At 40.1% G+C, this 25,290-nt stretch overlaps 1 protein-coding gene across 1 annotated transcript in view; it reads right to left on the bottom strand.

The window, feature by feature from the left end:
• Positions 1–25,290, bottom strand: part of LOC132887093 (E3 ubiquitin-protein ligase HECW1) — a 179,199-nt gene that overhangs the window by 113,807 nt on the left and 40,102 nt on the right. The window contains exons 5-6 of the mRNA XM_060922463.1: positions 23,170–23,245; positions 11,409–11,578 (exon numbers count right to left, since the gene is read on the bottom strand). Coding sequence (XP_060778446.1) covers positions 11,409–11,578; positions 23,170–23,245 — 246 coding nt within the window. The remainder of the gene's footprint in view (positions 1–11,408; positions 11,579–23,169; positions 23,246–25,290) is intronic.

Here is a 25,290-nt window from a genome sequence, read left to right as displayed (position 1 = left end):
CTCTGTGACACTTTGTTGTAGAGGTCTACATACATTTGTGATATGGCCAAAAGTATGTGGACACCTGAGTAATGAACATCACATCCCCAAACCATGGACATTAATATTGAATTGTCTGCACAAGAGCCTCCACTCGGGCGGCACGGTGGTGTAGTGGTTAGCGCTGTTGTCTCACAGCAAGAAGGTCCGGGTTCGAGCCCCGTGGCCGGCGAAGGCCTTTCTGTGTGGAGTTTACATGTTCTCCCTGTGTCCGTGTGGGTTTCCTCCAGGTGCTCCGGTTTCCCCCACAGTCCAAGGATATGCAGGTTAGGTTAACTGATGACTCTAAATTGACCATAGGTGTGAGTGTGAATGGTTGTCTGTGTCTATGTGTCAGCCCTGTGATGACCTGGCGACTTGTCCAGGGTGTACCCCGCCTCTCGCCCATACTCAGCTGGGATAGGCTCCTGCAACCCTGTAGAACAGGATAAACTGGCTAGAGATGATGAGAAGAGCCTCCACTCTTCTGGGAAGGCTTTCAACTAGATTTTGGAACGTGGCTGTGGGGATTTGTCCATTTAGCCATAAGAGTGCAAGAGATTGGCAGTTGATGCTGGACCTGATGCAGAGCTGTAGCGGTCATTCCAGTTCATCCCAAAGGTGTGCAGTGAGTTTGAGGTCAGGGCTCTGTGCAGTGCACTTGAGTTTTTCCCCACCAACCTTGGCAAACCATGTCTTCATGGATCTCATTTTGTGCACAGGGGCACTGTCATGCTGGGACACATTTGGGCTTCTTTGTTCCAGTGAAAGGTAAACTTAATGCATTTGGCCAGGCTTGTAGTACTTGAGTCCAGGACTCAGACTCGAGTCTGACTGGTGCCCTAATTTTAAGGACTCGTGACTTGACTTGGACTTGAGTAGTGATGAGTCGGACTCAGACTCATACATTAACTGCATTCAGACTCGGAAATTGGAGACGAGGACTCTGATTTTTCCTTTATTTTTTGTAACACGCCATAATAATTTGGCATAAGATATATCTACATTAATTTTTGTACTAATTTTGTGCAAGAGAATGCACATTGACCTGTTCATATGTCATGTTTAGGAACAAACCAAACTTAACGGCACTAAAATGCCTGGATAGAATGCCCCTAGGATTGCCTGCTTTGCTTATACAGACTTTTCATGCAGTGGGAAAAAATGCACTGCTATTGTTCCATATGTAGAAGAACTATTGAGGAAATGACGGGGACAACCTCGAACTTCAGTAGTCATTTGGCAAGACGACATGCAGAGAAATACGTAAGTGATACACTATGTTCATTGCTCTGTTGATAGCAGGGCTTGCTTGCTGACTGATGAACTAGCTAGTGTTAACACTCTCTCATGTTATTTGCTCTGTTGATAGCGGGGCTTGCTGACCGATGAACAAGTTTTTTATCTTAGGCCAAGTTTACATTAGACCGTATCTGTCTCGTTTTCTTCGCGGATGCACTGTCCGTTTACATTAAAACACCTGGAAACGCCGGGAAACGGGAATCCGCCAGGGTCCACGTATTCAATCCAGATCGTGTCTGGTCCGGTGCTGTGTAAACATTGAGAATATGCGGATACGCGGATACGCTGTGCTGAGCTCTAGCTGGCGTCGTCATTGGACAACGTCACTGTGGCATCCACCTTCCTGACTCGCTGGCGTTGGTCATGTGACGCGACTGCTGAAAAACGGCGCGGACTTCCGCCTTGTATCACCTTTCATTAAAGAGTATAAAAGTATGAAAATACTGCAAATACTGATGCAAATACTGCCCATTGTGTAGTTATGATTGTCTTTAGGCTTGCCATCCTTCCACTTGCAAGTGGTAAGTGACGTGCATGCCCGATATGCACTGAGATCACACACACAGCGGCTCAGTCCCAAATCACTGCTCATGCACTCCACTCGTGCGCTCTGTGAGCTGCGCAGGGCCGGAGTGCGCACCCTCTAGAGGGCACTCGCTGTTCAGGGCGGAGTGATTTGGAGTGCAGGATGCCTGCGGAGCCGAGCGTATCCGTGTATTGGCGTTGCTGTGTGCACGCGAATCGTGTATTGGCGTTGCTGTGTGCACACTAATCGTTTTAAAAACGTTAATCTGATGATCCGCTGATACGGTCTAATGTAAACCCCACCTTAGTCTATTAACTAAAATGGGTCAGTCAAGCAGTAATGTTAGTCCAACACAGTAACAGGAAGAGTTTCACAACAGCCACCGTCAAATGGTGCAGTTGGAGTCTTGTTTTTGGACTCGACTCGGACTCAACTCAGATCAATAGTGGACTCGACTCGGACTTGACTCAATTTTCTTTAATGACTTGGACTTGACTCAGACTTGAACACTGGAGACACAAGACTGGACTTAGACTCGAGGTTTAGTGACTTGACTACAACACTGGCTACAGCATACAAAGACATTCTAGAAAACTATCTGCTTCCAACTTTGTGGTGAAAGTTTGGGGAAGGAACAAACTTGAAGCATGAAGGCCAGGTGTCCACATACTTTTGGCTATATAGTGAAAAACATTTAAAAGTTCTCACTGAGGGACAACCACAGAAACTTTAAGGTTTCTAAATATTCTAAGAACTTATAGAGCTCCATACATAAGCTATACATGTCAAAAATGGGCAAGATAGCTATTTGCCAAAAATTGCATAATCGTGACTACCAGCAATTAAACAACCAAAACTAAATAGGGGTTTTCTAATGCTTCCAGGAAAACTAATCAGTGTTGGGTCATAGCACTCACCTCTCACTTTATCTCGAGAGGATCTAAAGAAAGTGCTGGGTTGGGCCATTAAAAGGGAAGACATAAATGGATTTGTTGCTGAGAATCAACCTCTCATCTCATCTCATCTGCTTATTATATACTCAGATCCAATTACGCTTTTCCAGAAGATAGAGTAATATATGTGGGATTCTTTGAAATGTGGCTATATTTTCTGCAGAATGTTGTCATTCACCAGACCAAACAGTGTAGCACAGTCCTCATCATATAGAGTTACCTGTGAATGTAGGAGGACATTTTTTCTAGAGGTTTTTGAGTGGTGATATCATTTCCCCCCTCATATTAGTGTCAACAATAAACATTAGCATTCAGTTTTAAGGCCTGCTTTAAATTTTACTCAGTGTTTGGTTTTATGTGAAGAGATACATACAGCAAGAAAAAACTGAAGATCAAAAACATTTGCAGATTATGAGGACTATTTAGACTGGCACAGTTGTGCAGTGGTTAGCACTGTCGCCTCTGGGTTTGAACCTGATTGCCTTCTTGCTGTTCCCCAAGTTCTGCTGTTTCCTCCGACTGAGGCCGTTCTCTGTGGAGTTTGCATTTTTTCCATCCCTGTGTGGGTTTCCTCTGAGTGCTCCGGTTTCCTCCCACAGTCCAAAAACATGGAGATTAAGTCAACTGGCTTCTCTACATTGCCCATAGGTGTGAATGTGAGTGTGAATGGTTGTTTGTCTCTGTGATAGATTGGTAACCTGCCCAGGGTGTACCCTGCCTCTCACCTGAAATCAGCTGGGACTGGGTCCAGTTCCTTCACAACCTGATGAATAAACAGTGTTTAACAAATGCTACCATTATAATTCTCACTTTGCTGAGCACTGACTCCATCTGCACTGTATTTATCCTTGCCTCTCAGCCAAATGAAAGCTGTAACACAAAATCTAAAGATTATATGTTTTATGGCAGCTTGGTGGTGCAGCAGATAGCACTGCTGCCTCACAGCTGTCCTCCATATCCCTAGGGGGAGCCTAGGGATAGTTGTAATTGCAGTTGGTGTAAATAGTTTGTGTAAGAAAGTGCACTTACTTCATGTTAGTTGGTTTTATAAACATCTTCTGAGTGTTTGTTGTCTTTGTACTTGTCACCACTGCCAGATGGAGCTCAGTGCCACTGTCTTTATTACTTTTCTCCTGATTTGGGGTTACCCTAGCCCAGGACACTGGGTTTCCTCCAAATTATCCTTTTTTGCTCCAAGTTCTCCAGTTTTCCTCCAACTTCTCCTGTTTCTTTCTATCTTTCTAAAGCATGCTGGTTAGTTACTTGGCTCTGCTAAATTGCCCCTTGATGTGAATAAATCTGAATGTGTATGAGTTCTCTGCAATCTCCTGGTGGCCCTTCCAGGGTGTATACTATGGAGTATAAAAATAACAGGAATGTTCAATGCATAAATTGGCATTGTCCCAGTGACTTAAGTGCTGAATCTAAGGTGTACATGTTAAAGATGCGAGTATGTAAATTAGGCTTTTTGAAAAAATGGGTGGTGGTAAAAACATGCTGCAGAGATCTGTACCTAATTGTGCGTATTCAATGTATTATTCAAAACAGCTGAAAACTGGATGATGAAACAGTGAAGCAAGAGAGTTTGATGTGTGAACTGCTAAATATGCCCTTTCTCCATTGAACACCAACCATCTAATAATAATTAGCCTGACTTCATTTTATTTGGGAAAACCATTATAGAATATCCACCAACCTCTGATTTTTAGTGTAATAGTACTTGAAGATATTATCCCTGAACAAGCAGCATTGCAGAATTGAGGATAAAATTAGTATTCAACCTGGAGGGATTACCTGCAAGTGGCAGAAATTGCATCATTCAAGAACAACCTTGCCAAGGTGTATGTATGTGTGTTCGTATGTAAGAATGTTTTTATACCTTGGTGGGGACAAATTGTCCCAAAAAGGATAATAAGAATTTTCAAAAAGTGTAGCTTTTACTTTTATCACATTAATTAAATAAAACTACATTAAAGTATGGTCCTCATAAGGATAGTAGGACGTACACTGTAGAGGGTTGATTCGAACACCTATGTGCTTCCTGGTTTTGATCACAAGATTGGCTGGCAAGGAAGAAAAGAAGAGGATGCAGCAATATGTAGGAGTGCAAGCTCAGTCCAATCAATCGTTGGTGAGAGAGAGGAAATACAATTTATAGCTTCACTGTAGAGGAGATCCATTTAACTGTGTCACAGTCACGCTTTGCTGCAATCTCCACATTCCAGCATATAGCTTCCCCTCCCCCACACTTTCCCCATGCAGAGGGAATGATGAAGATATACACATGGAGACAGGAAAGGAGCAGGAACAAAAGAGAAATGAAACAGCCCACCATGAGTACTGTACATAGAAAAAAAGAGTCATTTTTCTTTGAAGTATTTGCATAGAGGCAGCTGCTATTAGCCTGAAGAGAAAGAGCAGTGGTGGCTCAGTTGTTAAATGCAAGTTACTGATCAGAAGCTTGGGGTTCAAGCCCCAGTACCATTAAGCTGTCGCTGTTGGGCCCTTGAGCAAGGCTTTTAACTCTCTCTGTTCCAAGGGTGCTGTATCATGGCTGACCCTGCGGTTTGACCCCAACTTCCTAACAAGCTGGGATATGCAAAGAAAATAATTAAATTGTACTGTATACATGAACAGAAAGACTTCTTCCTCTCCTTTAGAGTCTGTTTTTTTTCTCAAGGTTTCTTCCTCATGTCATCAGGGAGTTTGTCCTGGCCACTATCACCTCTTGCTCGGTAAAGATCTAAATCTAAACCCATATCCAGATCTCTACGAAGCTCCTTTGTCCACTGTTACCGTAAAAGAGCTATATAAATAAAATTTAATTGAATTGAACTGAAATCTGCTAGCAGGACTATCTTTCAAAGACAAAAAAAAAAAAAAGACAAATATAAGGTCTCATTTTTGGCATCCATGTCACATTATTATTGGACTTTTGTAGAACCAAGCATAACAGCACCATCAATGTTCATATACAACAAATATAGAATGGTATGAAGATGCGAGGTTGGGGCTTATTTTTATCTAGCCCATACAGTTATGTCAGAGGATTATACAGAGTGAAATATCCTGTAGATTTTATCTCCATTTGGCTGATTTTTTTTTCAGCCTGCATCTATGACACATCCATAACGCATCATCAGCAATTATAGTAGCTATGAAATTAATGTACTAATTCTCTAATTTATGTTGGAGTTTGAAAGTTTTCATGTAGCTTACTCTTGTAAAAGTAGATAGAATAACCACATATTATTCTATCCACATTCACTGGACATGAGCAATCGTGCGCTCTGATTGGCTACTCTACTACTAGGCTATCAGCTCAAATACAGTGAATAGAGAAAAATAAAATGGCAGAGCGTGTTGCTTAACCACCCGAAGATTAAATAAAAACTCTACTCAAAAACAAAACCTCAATAAATACAAAAAAAGCAACAAAATATGGAATGAAAGTATTTGATGGTAAGAACATATACAGTGGTGCTTGAAAGTTTGTGAACCCTTTAGAATTTTCTATATTTCTGCATAAATATGACCTAAAACATCATCAGATTTTCACACAAGTCCTAAAAGTAGATAAAGAGAACCCAGTGAAACAAATGAGATAAAAATATTATACTTGGTCATTCATTTATTGAGGAAAATGATGCAATATTACATATCTGTGAGTGGCAAAAGTATGTGAACCTTTGCTTTCAGTATCTGGTGTGACTCCCTTGTGCAGCAATAACTGCAACTAAACATTTCCAGTAACTGTTGATCAGTCCTGCACACCGGTATGGAGGAATTTTAGCCCATTCCTCTGTACAGAATAGCTTCAACTCTGGGATGTTGGTGGGTTTCCTCACATGAACTGGTCACTTCAGGTCCTTCCACAACATTTCAATTGGATTAAGGTTAGGACTTTGACTTGGCCATTCCAAAACATTAATTTTATTCTTCTTTAACCATTCTTTGGTAGAACGACTTGTGTGCTTAGGGTCGTTGTCTTGCTGCATGACCCACCTTCTCTTGAGATTCAGTTCATGGACAGATGTCCTGTCATTTTCCTTTAGAATTCGCTGGTATAATTCAGAATTCATTGTTCCATCAATGATGGCAAGCCGTCCTGGCCCAGATGCAGCAAAACAGGCCCAAACCATGATACTACCACCACCATGTTTCACAGATGGGATAAGGTTCTTATATTGGAATGCAGTGTTTTCCTTTCTCCAAACATAATGCTTCTCATTTAAACCAAAAAGTTCTATTTTGCCTGGCGACTTGTCCAGGGTGTGCCCCGCCTTTCGCCCATAGTCAGCTGGGATAGGCTCCAGCTTGCCTGCGACCCTGTAGAAGGATAAAGCGGCTAGAGATAATGAGATGAGATGAGATGAGAAGTTCTATTTTGGTCTCATCCATCCACAAAGCATTTTTCCAATAGCCTTCTGGCTTGTCCACGTGATCTTTAGCAAACTGCAGACGAACAGCAATGTTCTTTTTGGAGAGCAGTGGCTTTCTCCTTGCAACCCTGCCATGCACACCATTGTCGTTCAGTGTTCTCCTGATGGTGGATTCATGAACATTAACATTAGTCAATATGAGAGAGGCCTTCAGTTGCTTAGAAGTTACTCTGGGGTCCTTTGTGACCTCGCCGACTATTACACGTGTTGCTCTTGGAGTGATCTTTGTTGGTGGACCACTCCTGGGGAGGGTAACAATAGTCTTGAATTTCCTCCATTTGTACAAAATCTGTCTGACTGTGGATTGGGGGAGTCCAAACTCTTTAGAGATGGTTTTATAGCCTTTTCCAGCCTGATGAGCATCAACAATGCTTTTTCTGAGGTCCTCAGAAATCTCCTTTGTTCATACCATGATACAATTCCACAAACATGTGTTGTGAAGATCAGACTTTGATAGATCCCTGTTCTTTAAATAAAATGGTGTCCACTCACACCCGATTGTCATCCCATTGATTGAAAACACCTGACTCTAATTTCACCTTCAAATTACCTGCTAATCCTAGAGGTTCACATACTTTTGCCACTCACAGATATGTAATATTGGATCATTTTTCTCAATAAATAAATGACCAAGTATAATATTTTTGTCTCATTTGTTTAACTGGGTTCTCTTTATCTACTTTTAGGACTTTTGTGAAAATCTGATGATGTTTTAGGTCATATTTATGCAGAAATATAGAAAATTCTAAAGGGTTCACAAACTTTCAAGCACCACTGCATTTTTTATTTTTCAAAAATTATTATAGTATTTTTCAGAAGTTGCTACTGTCATTTCGCCGGTTTGTTTACATTCTTAGCAAAAATGATTTTGTTGAACGTTTTGTACAAAGTTTTTATTTATCGAACTTGCAAAAAATAAAAATGCTCTGTTTCTCAAAATCCAGCGAATGTAGATAGAATAAAACAATTATTCCACTCAATCTCATTGTACATGGCTTATAGCCAACTCGGCGCTATGTGCCTTGTCAGCTATCAGCTCATGTACAAGTTGATTTTGTGGAATAACTGTTAATTGTACAATGAAAGTATTACTCTATTACCATATATTATTTAGTAACAATATTACTGTTGTTCTTTCTTTCTTTCTTTCTTTCTTTCTTTCTTTCTTTCTTTCTTTCTTTCTTTCTTTCTTTAGTGTTGGGGTGGATTTTGAATTATCCCTCACATATAACATTGCTTGGGCATTAGCTATGGACAGTATGAAATACTGTATCAGTATTGCCTAGAAAAGTACTGTGAGTAAATCCCCAGTGGCTGTCCACATTAGGTTAGGCTCAAGTCACCAGGGTTCCCAAGGTTCATAATGGCTGCATTATCTCTGAGAGAAGTATCATTCTCGAGATCACATGCCACGCTGTGGGGGATTTCTGCATGATCAGCCATGCACTGAGTCTGAGATGAAGCCATATTTCACACTCATGATGGGCTGATGGCTGCCTAACAATATAAGTTGCATATTTCATGGATGGATAAGACTCTCTGGCTGCTGGAAATCTATTTTGGTCGTTAACTCTTTAAACTCCTGGCTTATTGTTTGGTTATTTCACTTTAAGGGAGCTTTCCAAGTATGTACTATGAATTAATCAGTAACGAAAGTAAAACTAATAGGAAAAGTATGTTAGAGGAGTACAGCATGGAAGTCTCAATCCACATACAAGTCCTGGCATTTAATAAGAAAAGAGAAGCCAAGTCTAAACAGTGACTATCCAGTTACAGCAAGTGTAAAATTTAATATAAATGATTTCATTGCTTAAGATGTAACTAATCACATACCATAATTAAACTCTTAACAGTGCTGAGACAGGTATGATCCAGGGAATCCAAGAAAGCCCCCCCGCCCAGCAAATACATTCACATTTGAAGGAAAAGAAGGATTTGGGGTGTGTCATTAATTTTCACACCTAATTGAAATAAGATTTAGTACTGTGCAAAAGTTTTAGGCACCCTATTTTATTTCATACAAACTTTGTTATAGATTTCTATTTTATGATTTCTACATTATCGAGTCCGTACAAAAATATTTTAGACTTCCAAATGTTTTTTTCCAGCACAAAATTAAATGTTACAGAAAAAATATGTATCTGAGCAGTATATAAGACAGCACATAAGAGAGCGCTTTTCAGATTAAAAAAGAAAACATAATGAAGGCTACTGGGTTTTAGTGCAAAATTAAGAAGCGAGTGTGACAGTCAAAGTGTCCAGAAGAACTGGGGCTGGTTCTGCAAGATGCTCAGTAAAACCTACAGCTCATTTCCGCATAAAACTGCACTAACTGTATCTGAGACTACTATTTTTTTTTAAAGCAAAGGGTCATCTCACACCAAATATTGACTTTGTTTCATTTATTATGGCTTACTGCTGTTTATAGTATTTTTTATGTTGAAACATTTAATTTCATTATTTTTAAGCCATTTTTGTTCTACAGTATTTCTTTATATGTGCTGAAGACTTTTGCACAGAACTGTATGTTATAATTTTTTAAAAATCTCCTTCGTCCTGTATATTTCTGATAGACTGATTTGCCTCCACCATGATGCTGCAATTATTGTTTAGCAGAATCCTTGCAACCTTGTCTACTATGGTTCCTAACCCTTTTTTTTTTTAAGAACAGGTTTAGACTATTCTCAGGTGTTCAGTTTCACCTGTTTTTTTTTTTTTTTGCATGCTTTGAAAGTAATTACATATGCTCTGAGAAAACACAGAGAAGCAGCTGGAATTGGGAAAGATGGGTAGCTACCATGGTAACAACATAGACCTGTTCTCTCAAACTTGACCTGATCATAGTAAAATGACAAGAGGCTTACTTTATCATTATACGCAACTGTGCAGGTAAAGGCGTCGCTAGCCTACAGTATGTCATACACCCATAAGGCTTCTTTCACACTTGGATAGTACACGTTTTACGTGCAATCCTATAGGAACAGGCTGCAAAGCGAGTGAAATGTGATTGCTTTTAAAAAGCACTGCTGCTGTGGGGGCAAGTGTGAAAAACAGACATGTATGATAACATTCCCGGGGTGGGTGGGTGGGTGGGGGTTTGTTCATGACAGTTTTAAGAGATGCTGAATTGAAGATTCCAATGTTGCATAATCTACATAGGAAGCTAGGTGAGTTAGTTAGCCAATACCAACTAGGAATGGCAAGTGTGTTCTTATGGTTAATGTGCATGTCAAGTGAGCCTTTTGTTTTGATATCAACATTTAAAGTGTCCCATCCATGATTTTTCTGTAAAAAAAAAATAAAATAAAAAAATCTGCAGTGTATCAGCAGCCTTAAAGATACCATGACTACTGTTAAGAACTTTAAATGTTGTAACTGCCAAAACAAAGTTAAAGTTCAGGTCAAGACCTGGAGTTCAAATAAAAAACTAACCCGATTATCCATCAGCACACCTTATGTCTCATGATCTGTCCAGCACTTGTTTGTCATTTTCTCTTTTTTAATCTTCAATAAGCAGACTGCTTTCTGTTTTAAAATACATTGAGACATAAATCAGACAGGCAAAATATTTGAACTGTTGAAAGCAGCACGAGTTTGAAAGCTAAGAAGAAAGTAGAATCAAAGACAACAGAGCAGGAATGAAAAACTCTAATGTCAAGGCTCAGCGTGCTACAAAACAAGTGTATTTACATAAGACACAACAAACACTGGCGGCACGGTGGTGTAGTGGTTAGCGCTGTCGCCTCACAGCAAGAAGGTCCGGGTTTGAGCCCCGTGGCCGACAAGGGCCTTTCTGGCGGAGTTTGCATGTTCTCCCCGTGTCCGCGTGGGTTTCCCCCACAGTCCAAGGACATGCAGGTTAGGTTAACTGGTGACTCTAAATTGACCGTAGGTGTGAATGTGAGTGTGAATGGTTGTCTGTCTATGTGTCAGCCCTGTGATGACCTGGCGACTTGTCCAGGATGTACCCCGCCTTTCGCCCATAGACAGCTGGGATAGGCTCCAGCTTGCCTGCGACCCTGTAGAACAGGATAAAGCAGCTAGAGATAATGAGATGAGATATGTGGAAATATCACTGTAAGTAAAAACAGTATATGATGTGTGTGTGCAGTATATTGTGTGTTGCACATGGTTATAGTAAAGTTGGGAAATGAGATGAGGGCTGACCTCTCTCTTCCAGATAGGGTTGATGGTGTTGCAGATTATGCCAGATCTTTTCTCTTGACCATGGTGGGGGAGAGCAGGGAAGATGCTGTGTTTTCCAGGGTGGATTGCAATCTTCAAATATGGATCAGGATTGAAGAACATCCCCTTCTTCAGACCCACTGCCTGGATGTCTGACATTAAACATAGAACAGAAGATGGTATGTATGCATGCGTGATGCTTTGCTCTCCACAAACCTTAATCTCTGGCTATAGATCTTGGCAACTCAGATGAGTAATTTTTCCCTGTACCTTTTTTTTTTTTGAGGAAAAGTACTTTAGATCATAAATTACAATTCTTGTAAATGTGATTCACTGGTGTGTATGTGAAAAGTATTTACAGCCCCGATTCCAAAAAAGTTGGGATGCTGTGTAAACTGTAAATAAAAACAAAATGTGATGATTTGCAAATCATGGAAACCCTGTATTTAATAACTGAAATTAGTACAAAGAGAACATATCAAATGTTGAAACTGAGAAATTTTATTCTTTTTTGAAAAATATATGCTCAATTTGAATTTGATGTCAGCAACACGTTTCAGAAAAGTTGGGACAACTAAAGGGGCAACAAACGACTGAAAAAGTTGTGTAATGCTAAACAAACAAACAAACAAACAAAAACAAACAAAAACTAATTTGGTTAATTGTCAACAGGTCAGTAACATGATTGGGTATAAAAAGAGCATGTCAGAGAGGCTGTTTCTCAGAAGTAAAGATGGGAAGGGTTCACCACTCTGTGAAAGACTGCGTGAGCAAACAGGGAAACAATTTAAGAATGACATTCCTCAATGTAAAGCTGCAAAGAATTTTGGGATCACATTATCTGTGGTACGTAATATCATTAAAAGAATCAGAGAATAAGGAGAAATCTCTGTATGCAAGGGATAAGGATGAAAACCAACACTGGATGCCTGTGATCTTCAGGCCCTCAGGCGAAACTGCATTAAAAACAGACATGTCTGTCATGGAAATCACTGTATGGGCTCAGGAACACTTCAGAAAACCATCGTTTGTGAACACAGTTCATGACTACATCCACAAATACAAGTTAAAACTATATATAAACAATATCCAGAAACACCGCCATCTTCTCTGGGCCTGAGCTCTTTTACGATGGACTAAGACCAAGTGGAAAATTGTCCTGAGGTCTGACGAATCAAAATTAGAAATTCTTTTTGAGAAATCACAGACACCACATTCTCCAGGCTAAAGAGGAGAGGGACCATCCGGTTTGTTATCAGTGCACTGTTCAAAAGCCAGCATCTGTGATGGTATGGGGGGCATTAGTGCACATGACATGGGTAGCTTGTACATCTGGGAAGGCATCATTAATGCTGAAATGATATATACAAGTTTCAGAGCAATATACTGCCATCCAGACAAAATCTCTTTCAGGGAAAGCCGTCCTTCTTTCAGCAAGACAATGCCAAACTGCTTTCTGCACATATTCAAACTTCATGGCTCCGTAGTAAAAGAGTCCGGGTGCTAAACTGGCCTGCCTGTAGTGCAGACCTGTCTCCCATATAAAACATCTGGCACATTATGAAGCGCAAAATACAACAAAGGAGACCCCGAACAGTTGAGCAACTGAAACTGTATATCAGGCAAGAACAGGATAGCATTCCTCTTTCAAAACTACAGCAATTGATCTCCTCAGTTCCCAAACATTTACAGAGTGTTGTTAAAAGTAGAGGTGATGCAACACAGTGGTAAACATGCTCCTGTCCCAACGTTTTTTGAAACGTGTTGCTGACATCAAATTTAAAATGAGCATATACAGTGGGGCAAAAAAGTATTTAGTCAGCCACCAATTGTGCAAGTTTTCCCACTTAAAAAGATGAGAGAGGCCTGTAATTTTCATCATAGGTACACTTCAACTACAGTATGAGAGACAGAATGGGGGGAAATAATCCAGGAAATCACATTGTAGGATTTTTAATGAATTAATTGGTAAATTCCTCAGTAAAATAAGTATTTGGTCACCTACAAACAAGCAAGATTTCTAACTCTCACAGACCTGTAAGTTTTTCTTTAAGAGGCTCCTCTGTCCTCCACTCGTTACCTGTATTAATGGCACCTGTTTGAACTCGTTATCAGTATAAAAGACACCTGTCCACAACCTCAAACAGTCACACTCCAAATTCCACTATGTCCAAGCCCAAAGAGTTGTCAAAGGACACCAGAAACAAAATTGTAGACCTGCACCAGGCTGGGAAGACTGAATCTGCAATAGGTAAGCAGCTTGGTGTGAAGAAATCAACTGTGGTAGCAATTATTAGAAAATGGAAGACATATAAGACCACTGATAATCTCCCTCGATCTGGGGCTCCATGCAAGATCTCACCCCGTGGGGTCAAAATGATCACAAGAACGGTGAGCAAAAATCCCAGAACCACATGGGGGGACCTAGTGAATGACCTGCAGAGAGCTGGGACCAAAGTAACAAAGGCTACCATCAGTAACACACTACGCCGCCAGGGACTCAAATCCTGCAGTGCCAGACGTGTCCCCCTGCTTAAGCCAGTACATGTCCAGGCCCGTCTGAAGTTTGCTAGAGAGCATTTGGATGATTCAGAAGAGGATTGGGAGAATGTCATATGGTCAGATGAAACCAAAATAGAACTTTTTGGTAAAAACTCAACTTGTCGTGTTTGGAGGAGAAAGAATGCTGAGTTGCATCCAAAGAACACCATACCTACTGTGAAGCATGGGGGTGGAAACATCATGCTTTGGGGTTGTTTTTCTGCAAAGGGACCAGGACGACTGATCCGTGTAAAGGAAAGAATGAATGGGGCCATGTATCGTGAGATTTTGAGTGAAAACCACCTTCCATCAGCAAGGGCACTGAAGATGAAACGTGGCTGGGTCTTTCAGCATGACAATGATCCCAAACACACTGCCCGGGCAACGAAGGAGTGGCTTCGTAAGAAGCATTTCAAGGTCCTGGAGTGGCCTAGCCAGTCTCCAGATCTCAACCCCATAGAAAATCTTTGGAGGGAGTTGAAAGTCCATGTTGCCCAGTGACAGCCCCAAAACATCACTGCTCTAGAGGAGATCTGCATGGAGGAATGGGCCAAAATACCAGCAACAGTGTGTGAAAACCTTGTGAAGACTTACAGAAAACGTTGACCTCTGTCATTGCCAACAAAGGGTATATAACAAAGTATTGAGATTAACTTTTGTTATTGACCAAATACTTATTTTCCACCATAATTTGCAAATAAATTCTTTAAAAATCAGACAATGTGATTTTCTGGATTTGTTTTTTTTCTCTCATTTTGTCTCTCATAGTTGAGGTATACCTATGATGAAAATTACAGGCCTCTCTCATCTTTTTAAGTGGGAGAACTTGCACAATTGGTGACTGACTAAATACTTTTTTGCCCCACTGTATTTTTCAAAAAACAATAAAATTTCTCAGTTTCAACATATCATCCCAACTTGTTTGGAATTGGGGTTGTAGATACTACTTAAGCAGACTTTTTTTTTTAATCCCTGTCCAAACTCAAGACATCATATTACAGAGAACTACTAAAAATAATATATCTTGAGGTCCCACAAATGGAAAAACAACGGATACTAACTTGGATATTATCGGTCTATCAGCTGTAATGTTACTGATGGCAGTGTTGAATTCTCAATTCTGATTTATTAGAAGGTAGGGTTTTTTTTTAAATACTTGCACCTCTGACATTAGTTTCAACGTCAACGCAAATTACAGGTTTATATTATTATGTGCTTGTTTTAATACATTATTGTTTCTTAGACAACAACTTACTTCAAGACTTCTATGGAAAATTACTCATCTTACATGGTATGATAAAGTATGTTAGAGTGATTTTTTTTTTCTTAGAGAAGACATTTATCATTTTTGAAGAGAAAGTGGAAGAGAGAAGACATTTATCATTTTTGAAGAGAAAGTGGAAGAAATTACTACTCCATCCAAATCTTGTCCCTTACTGTGCTCTCCTGTCAATTTTCTCACCTGAAGTGACTTCTGCTCAGGCTGTCTTGTACAAGAAAAAGTTGGATACTTTTGCACAAAATCTTTGCAAGCTCCACATCATCTCTTCATGACTTAACCCATTGGCTTCTCCTGCTCTGCCCTCCCTGACTTCTGAAGACTTTGCCATTTTTTATTATGGGAAGCTTGAAAGATCTGCCAGACCTTCACTCTTACCCCAACTCCTACACTACACATTTGGGATTTCTCTTCACTAGCACATTTTATTAATCTAGCAACAGAAGAGATCCTGCAAATTATCTTGTCCTGCAATCCTGCCACCTGCCAACTGGAGCCAATCCCTTCCACAATGCTCCAGACCATCTTACAAGACATCCTTCCCTTCATCACAACCATCATCAATAGCTCCACAACATCTGGTCATGTACCAACTGCATTCAAGAGAAACAAGTGTTATTCCCATCCTAAAGAAACCCACTCTGGATCCCTCAGACATCAGCAACTACCAACCAGTATCATATCTCTCTTTTCTTTCTAAAATCCTTGAATACACTGTCTAAAATCAACTGTCTCTCTTGCGCTCAGAGAACAGCTTTCAAGACCCTAACCCATTTGGCTTCAAAGCAGCATATTCCACAGAGACTGCCCTTTTTACCATCACTGAAAAGTTACATCTCCTTAATCAGTCTTCTTCCTCCTTGACCTTTCAGCAGCATTTGACACAGTCAACTACAAGACTCTCTTGTCCATCCTCATGTGTATTGAAATTTGTGGCACAGCATGACAATGGTTTGCTTCCTACCTGGAAGGTTGGTTATATCAGGTGATGTGGAGGGGATCCACATCTGCTCCATGCAGACTCTCCACAGGTGTCCCACAGGGCTCAGTACTCGGTCCTCTTCTATTCTCTCTCTATAATCGATCTCTTAGTGAGATCATATCCTCACATGGATTCTTATACTATGGTTATGTGGATGACACACAACTCATCCTCTCATGTTTCCACTGTCATCTCAGCCTGTCTGGCCAACATCTTATCATGGATGGCAGCTCATCATCTGAAATTTAATCCCAGCAAAACTGAACTGCTGTTTATCCTGGGGGATTCATCCCCATGTCAGGGTCTTGTGATCACTCTGGACAACTCTCTAACCTTGCCTTTTGTCACTGTTTACAACCATGGGGTAACCATGGATAATCCACGATCCTTTTTCTCTCACATTGCTAATGTGTCATGCTCATGTTGATTTCTCCTTTACAACATCAGAAGGATTCATCCATTTCGATCCACATAGGCCACTAAGATGCTTGTTCAGTCCCTTGTCATTTTAAGACTGGTGTGCTGCAACTTGTTCCTGACAGGTCTGCCTCTGAGCACCATTCAGCTTCTGCAACTGATCTAGAATGCAGCTGCATGACTCATTTCAACCTTCCTGAGTTCTCCCACACTACTCCATTGCTATGCTCCATCCACTGGCATCCTGTAGCTGCCCATATCAGATTTAAAACATTGATGCTTGTCCACAAAGCCCAAAATGAACCAGCATCCATCCATCCATCCATCATCTGTAGCCACTTATCCTGTGCAGGATCGCAGGCAAGCTAGAGCCTATCCCAGCTGACTATGGACGAGAGGTGGGGTACATCCTAGACAAGTCGCCAGGTCATCACAGGGCTGACATATAGAGACAAACAGCCGTTCACACTCACATTGACACCTACGGTCAATTTAGAGCCACCAGTTAACCTAAACTGCATGTCTTTGGACTGTGGGGGAACCGGAGCACACGGAGGAAACCCACGCAGACACAGGGAGAACATGCAAACGCCACACAGAAAGGCCCTCGTCGGCCGCTGGGCTCGAACCTTCTTGCTGTGAGGCGACAGTGCTAACCACTACACCACTGTGTTGCATGAACCAGCACCCACTTACTTCAAAGAACCTATCACACGCCACACTGCCCCATGCAGCCTCCGATCCTCTACCACTGCTAGACTGATCCTATCCTGATCCCATCTCTCCTGGTACAAGGAAGGCATGCATCAAGACTCTTCTCTGTTCTGGCACCTAGGTGATGGAATGAACTTCCCCTAGACTGCTGAACAGCTGAGTCACTGGTGTTCTTTAAATGACATCTAAAGGCCTACAGTACCTCTTCCTAAAGTACTTAAATTAGCACTTTCATGTGCTGTCTGTGCTTTTCTTACTACATTACCTCCCCAACAGAGTTTTAGACTGATGGTATTCTTAGTCTGTGACCTAATGAACCGGTATCAGGATGTATTTATTGATATTGAGATTTATTGACTTCAAAGCACTTATGTAAATAACCCTGGATAAAGGCATCTGCCAAATGCCATGAATGTAAATTACTCTTGTTACTGTAATGAATTTGATTTTTTTTGTTGTTGTGGACTTATACTTTGAGTATTTTTTGAAGCTGTAATTTTACTTTTAGTGAAGCAAACTTAAAAACTTAAGAAAATTTACATAAACTTGCTGAATGAACACACACACACACACACACACACACACACACACACACACACACACACACATATATATTCTATCCACATTCACTGGATATGAGCAATCGCATGCTCTGATTGGCTACCCTACTACTAGTGTATCAGCTCATGAGTAGAGAAAAACAAAATGGTGGAGCATGTTGTTGAACCAACCGAAGATGAAATAAAAACTCTACTCAAAAACAAACCCCCCAAAATTGTTGTAAAGTATTTAAAAGAAACAGAAATAGCTAAAAAAAATATATAGTCCCCCACAATATCTCCTGTTCCACACTCCAGCCCAGTCAGTGGCAGAAACGTAGCTTTAGGTTGATTTGCCAACTGCCAAAAAACCCTAAAGAAGAAGAAAACCCCAAGTATTTGATGGTGAGAACATATCTTTTTTTTCAAGAATTATTTTTATTGCATTTTTCACAAATTGCTACTGCCATTTCACTGGTTTGTTTACATTCTAAGTGGAAATGATTTTGTTGGATGTTTTGTATAGTTTTTATTAATCAAATTTGCAAAAAATAAAAACACTCTGTTTCTCAAAATCCAGTGAATGTAGATAGAACAAAACAGTTATTCCATGAAATCGAGTCATACATGGCTTATAGCCAACTCGGCGCAACGCACCTCATCAGCTATCAGCTCATGTATGACTCAATTTCGTGGATCAACTGTTAAATATAGTGTGTGTGTGTGTGTGTGTGTTTTATATGATGCAGTGCACTAAAGGTTCTTGTGAATTAGTTGTTTCTATAGAAATGCTACTGTTTTGGAATAGTGGATTAAAACATTATACCTGGAATTGACCTTGCAGACAGCATTACTTGTTAGAACTGTACTTGTTACAGAAACTTAATCACTTTCTCACCAGAATCGCAAAGCTTGTTTAAAAAAGTATATCTTTTAAATTCTTCAACAACTTTCAGCCCACATAGAAAATCCCTAAAATCTCATAAAACCTTTTAAATCCTATAATATCATGGCACCTCTCTCCATAAATAAAAGACAGGTAATGACTGAGATGTGTGGCTCTGTGTGTGTGTCCATGTGGCACTGTGTCATTGTTTTGCAACATCGGCATATGCACACCAGGTGTTAAGCATATCTCATGCCTTCCTATCAGTGATCTTAGCAGCCAGGTGGCAGAAGGTATGAATAATTTCCTGCATATTCCTGGGCATGGCGGCACGGTGGTGTAGTGGTTAGCGCTGTCGCCTCACAGCAAGAAGGTCCTGGGTTCGAGCCCCATGGCCGGCGAGGGCCTTTCTGTGCGGAGTTTGCATGTTCTCCCCGTGTCCGCGTGGGTTTCCTCCGGGTGCTCCGGTTTCCCCCACAGTCCAAAGACATGCAGGTTAGGTTAACTGGTGACTCTAAATTGACCGTAGGTGTGAATGTGAGTGTGAATGGTTGTCTGTGTCTATGTGTCAGCCCTGTGATGACCTGGCGACTTGTCCAGGGTGTACCCCGCCTTTCGCCCGTAGTCAGCTGGGATAGGCTTCAGCTTGCCTGCGACCCTGTAGAAGGATAAAGCGGCTAGAGATAATGAGATGAGATGAGATTCCTGGGCATCACAGATACAAGGGCTTTACACTCTGTGATATGTTAGCAGGGCCTGCACTTCTTCGATAGGTTCTGACATGGATGTAGTATTAGACATGTGGGATTATATGATGAAATCTAAAGAGCAAAATACCTAGTCTAGTTCTTGACATTGACACACAGTATAAGACGAATGGTTCCCTGATGTTGTCTCAGTTTCAGTTAAATGCTGTTGTAAGGATCTACAAACAACCTTTATTGACCTTAAAGGAAGGAAACTGAAGATGATTCTAGATTTTCTAAAAGTGTACATTTGTTAATTGTGGGTGTAAACACATAGCTAGAAGCCATGTTTCATGTCAGCTGATTAATGTTTTGAATCTTTTACATACTATCTTTTGAGGAATAAATACAAAAATAGGATTTCTTTTTCAGTACTAAAATACAGTTACACAGACCACAGATCTCTGATAACTTGTCATTTGTTGTCAATTGTTTGATGTTGTGAATTTAGACAGATGACCAACTTATGCCGAGCTTCTCCAAAGCATGCACTATAAATTGATCCAAGTCCAAAAGTAATGGATCGTGTGTTGAACATTTATAGTGAAATCAGTGTCTGATATCAGTTTCATATACACAGATCGCCCATAACATTAAAACCACTGACAGGTGAAGTGAATTACATTGATTATGTTGTTACAATGGCGCATGTCAAGGGGTGGGATAGATTAGGCAGCAAAGAACAGTCAGTTCTTGTGCCAAATTTCAAGTTGAGGTGTTGGAAGCAGGAAAAATGGGCAAGCGTAAGGATCTGAGTGACTTTGACAAGGGCCAATTTGTGATGACTAGATGACTGGGTCTGAGCATCTCCAAAATGGCACATCTTGTGGGGTGTTCCCGGTATGCAGTGGTTAGAACCTACCAAAAGTGGTCCAAGGAAGGACAACCGGTGAACCAGCAATAGGGTCATGGGTAGCCAAGGCTCATTGATTCGCATGGGGCATGAAGGCTAGCTCATATGGTCCAATCCGACAGAAGAGCTTCTGTAGCACAAACTGCTGAAAAAGTTAGCTCATTTAGTCATCACAATTTGACCCTTGTCAAAGTCGCTCAGATTCTTACGCTTGACCATTTTTCCAGCTTCCAATATGTCAACTTCGAGAACTGACTGTTCTCTTGCTGCCAAATATATCCTACCCCTTGACAGGTTCCATTGTAACAACATAATCAATGTAATTCACTTTACCTGTCAGTGGTTTTAATATTATGGCTGATTGGTGCATTAGAGATTAGATATGACTTTGTACAGTAAATATACGCTGAAGCTTGTACAATTGTATTTTATGCATCTAAAAGCATGCAAATACTTTAAGCTTCAAACAGTAATGTCTTTACCACTAGCACAGCTTGTTTCCATATGTACAAGCTTCCATATTTACCACTCCATAACAGTAACTCTCTCAAACATATTGAAATTTAAAAGTGTGTCATAGCTACTTTAAATGCTACCCTTTCCCACCAGCAAAGAGCATCTCCTCACTACTAATCTAGCACTGTACTAATGAATTCTACTTACTATTTATGAAGCCTTGCTAATCATTCTGTATACAGTTCTGAGTGTTATTATTCCTGGCTAGCTTCTTAAGAGTACAATATGACACTTGCTTTGTTGTCATATTGCCTTTGTATTGTCCTTTTATGTGTGCACTGATCATTGCAGGCCTGATTTCATGGAGTTTTTACTTGTGCTTTCAAGCAAACCTCACTCACATGGATTCTAACTCCGTCTCTCTTGGTTTGTATGGAGACAAGTGAGCTGCATGGATAAAATAGTCCATCACAATACTTGGAAAAAAAAGTGATCACAGTACATTTTATAACATTTAGTTTTAGTGCAGTTTAATATACTGAATTCATATACAGTTAGGGCCATAAATATTTGGACAGAGACAACATTTTTCTAATTTTGGTTCTGTACATTACCACAATGAATTTTGAACAAAACAATTCAGATGCAGTTGAAGTTCAGACTTTCAGCTTTAATTCAGTGGGTTGAACAAAATGATTGCATACAAATGTGAGGAACTAAAGCATTTTTTAAACACAATCCCTTCATTTCAGGGGCTCAAAAGTAATTGGACAAATTAAATAATTGTAAATAAAATGTTCATTTCTAATACTTGGTTGAAAACCCTTTGTTGGCAATGACTGCCTGAAGTCTTGAACTCATGGACATCACCAGACGCTGTGTTTCCTCCTTTTTAATGCCCTGCCAGGCCTTTACTGCAGCGGTTTTCAGTTGCTGTTTGTTTGTGGGCCTTTCTGTCTGAAGTTTAGCCTTTAACAAGTGAAATGCATGCTCAATTGGGTTGAGATCAGGTGACTGACTTGGCCATTCAAGAATATTCCACTTCTTTGCTTGAATAAACTCCTGGGATGCTTTGGCTTTATGTTTTGGGTCACTGCCCATCTGTATTATGAAATGCCGACCAATCAGTTTGGCTGCATTTGGCTGGATTTGAGCACACAGTATGTCTCTGAATACCTCAGAATTCATCCGGCTGCTTCTGTCCTGTGTCACATCATCAATAAACACTAGTGACCCAGTGCCACTGGCAGCCATGCATGCCCAAGCCATCACACTGTCTCCGCCATGTTTTACAGATGATGTGGTATGCTTTGGATCATGAGCTGTACCACGCCTTCACCATACTTTTTTCTTTCCATCATTCTGGTAGAGGTTGATCTTGGTTTCATCTGTCCAAAGAATGTTCTTCCAGAACTGTGCTGGCTTTTTTAGATGTTTTTTAGCAAAGTCCAATCTAGCCTTTTTATTCTTGAGGCTTATGAGTGTCTTGCACCGTGCAGTGAACCCTCTGTATTTACTTTCATGCAGTCTTCTCTTTATGGTAGATTTGGATATTGATATGCCTACCTCCTGGAGAGTGTTGTTCACTTGGTTGGCTGTTGTGAAGGGGTTTCTCTTCACCATGGAAATTATTCTGCGATCATCTACCACTGTTGTCTTCTGTGGGCATCCAGGTCTTTTTGCATTGATAAGTTCACCAGTGCTTTCTTTCTTTCTCAGGATGTACCAAACTGTAGATTTTGCCACTCCTAATATTGTAGCAATTTCTCGGATGGTTTTTTTTTCTGTTTTCGCAGCTTAAGGATGGCTTGTTTCACCTGCATGGAGAGCTCCTTTGACCGCATGTTTTCTTCACAGCAAAATATTCCAAAAGCAAGCACCACACCTCAAATCAACTCCAGGCCTTTTATATGCTTAATTGAGAATGACGTAATGAAGGAACTGCCCACACCTGCCCATAAAATAGCCTTTGAGTCAATTGTCCAATTACTTTTGGTCCCTTTAAAAACAGGGTGGCACATGTTAAGGAGCTGAAACTCCTAAACCCTTCATCCAATTTTAATGTGGATACCCTCAAATGAAAGCTGAAAGTCTGGACTTTATGTCCATGTCCATTACATAACTATAACCTGAATATGTTGCAGTAAACAGGTAAAAAAAACAAAATTTGTCAGTGTCCAAATATATATGGACCTAACTGTACATATCTATTACTTCAATTATGCTTTATTTTTAATTTGGTAATAATAATAATAATAATAATAATAATAATAATAATATCCTTCACATTTGGTAAATTAAAGAAGAGAAGAGTTTTACTGTCAACCTACCTGACAGGGAGAAGCTGATGAGCCTCCTGTTGCCCAGACTCTGAGTCACATCCTGAGTCATCATAGGCTTCAATACCTACATGAAGAGAGGCAGATAGATAGATAGATAGATAGATAGATAGATAGATAGATAGATAGATAGATAGATAGATAGATAGATAGATAGATAGATAGAAAAGCTTGTACTTGCACAGATATTAAACTAAAAAGAGCTGAAAATATTGTCAGCTGATCAAATAATAAAGAAGTAGTGAGTGTGTGTGAGGAGAGGTTCAGACTCAGGCAGGCTATTTTGAAGACCCTTTGCACTTTCCCACCATCCACTTTGTCTATTCCATCTCCATTATTTCTCTTCTGTGCTACAGTGCTAATATGCCATTCTGGCAGGTTGGCTGTAGGGGAGTACCTTACATTATTCATTACTCTTGCACTGGTCAGGTTTTCAAGAAGAGCAGGGATAAGATGTTCTCAGAGAGCAGCATGGTCATTATGGAGAGACTGGGTTTTAACTCTACTGGACACACTGATGAACAATGCCTGGCCAGGTCTACACATGTGCAGGTTTTGTATTAGTGCATTTAGTAGTTTTGATTAGTTTGCGCCAATGAACTTCAGATAATAAGTACTGGATTTTTCTATTTGTGTTTAGATGACCAGAGCTAGATCATGTTGATTTCTGTGTTATGTGCAAGAATTTTTTAAGACCCTGAATAAAGACTGCAACTTTGAGTGTGTGCATGCTTTATTACTAATTGTGCACACAATTTTTGGATATAATTTACAAAGAATAATTGTGTCAATGATATGACATGACATGTAGAGGAAAAAACACTGGGCTTATTTATTAGACTAGATACAAACGAATTCACTCAAACGGTTCGCATTTACACAAGACGTGGTATCCATGAAAATCCTGTTAATTTACAAAACATATTACAACAGCTCCTGAGTTTATGTACATTTATGTATAGGAAGACTCATTTAAACCTCAACTGATGGGCTTCAAATTTCATAACTGGCATGAATTACTAAACATGTACAGTATAGATGACATAGGCAAGATTATTTCCATTGTGCACATAGATTTACTGATAATTTTTAGAACTCAAGTCATTTTTCACATTATTAATAAAATAATAGTTTTGTTTTGAATTGGCAGTAATGTGTTTTTGCCAAATGAATATCTTGGACACACATTAGTTGCTTTAGTAACTCATGATACAGGGGCTAAATTAATTAGTTTGCATTGACACCACCCTGTACTTTGCCCTTTTGCACAGAAAATTGAATATTCACTTAGGAAAGCATGAAAAATGGATAAGATCCAATGTTCCTTAAATCCCCTCAAAAGCTGTTGATAATCCTTGTACAAAACACCATACAAAGAGATATAAAGGCTCAGTAAGCACTGGGGGGTGTTAGAGCAAACACATTGAAAGAGCAGGTGTTTGGTCCACTGGCACCAAAATGAGATACAAATACTGTTCTGTTGACTGTCAAACAGAGAAGACTCCCCCCATGACATAGATGCACAGTAACACCATACTTTTCACAGACTACTCAAATACACAGCCAGATTAAAATAATCTGCTGGAGCCTCAAATCCCAGCAGATAAAGTGCGTCCACGGGCTTTCTGCCACTGAAACTAAATTAAGCTCACATGGCAGGGTGGGGAGAGATGAGAAAAAAAGTTATCAGTTGAATGATGCACTGTGAATCGGAATTGCATCTTTATTCTATCAGATGAGGAACAGATAATGGATTTGGTATGAACTATTCTATATTACCCTTAATGACTGGCATATTAATCTTTATAATTAGTTCTGAGTTGACACATGGTCTATGTTCACTTTGTTAAACTGTTTACCACTGCTGATAGTAGTGCCAGTGAGTTTAGCATGCACACCATCTATACATAAAGAGATTGATGGAGCAGCGCTTTAGTCTTTTCATCTCTTTATCTGTATACTGCTCAAACAGATCAGCTTCCAAAACTTTAACTTTCATGCTAATACCACAAACACCATCATGCATCTTACCTTGGAGATTGTCAACTAGCCAAGCTGAGTCTTTGGAACTAACAGTCAAACTTGACTGTTTTCATTTGTGTATGAGATTGT

The sequence above is a fragment of the Neoarius graeffei genome, chromosome 5, assembly GCF_027579695.1.
Source record: "Neoarius graeffei isolate fNeoGra1 chromosome 5, fNeoGra1.pri, whole genome shotgun sequence".
NCBI classification, from domain to species: domain Eukaryota; kingdom Metazoa; phylum Chordata; class Actinopteri; order Siluriformes; family Ariidae; genus Neoarius; species Neoarius graeffei.
The sequence above is the reverse complement of the archived record's forward strand: the minus strand, read 5'-3'. Positions and strand labels throughout refer to the sequence as shown.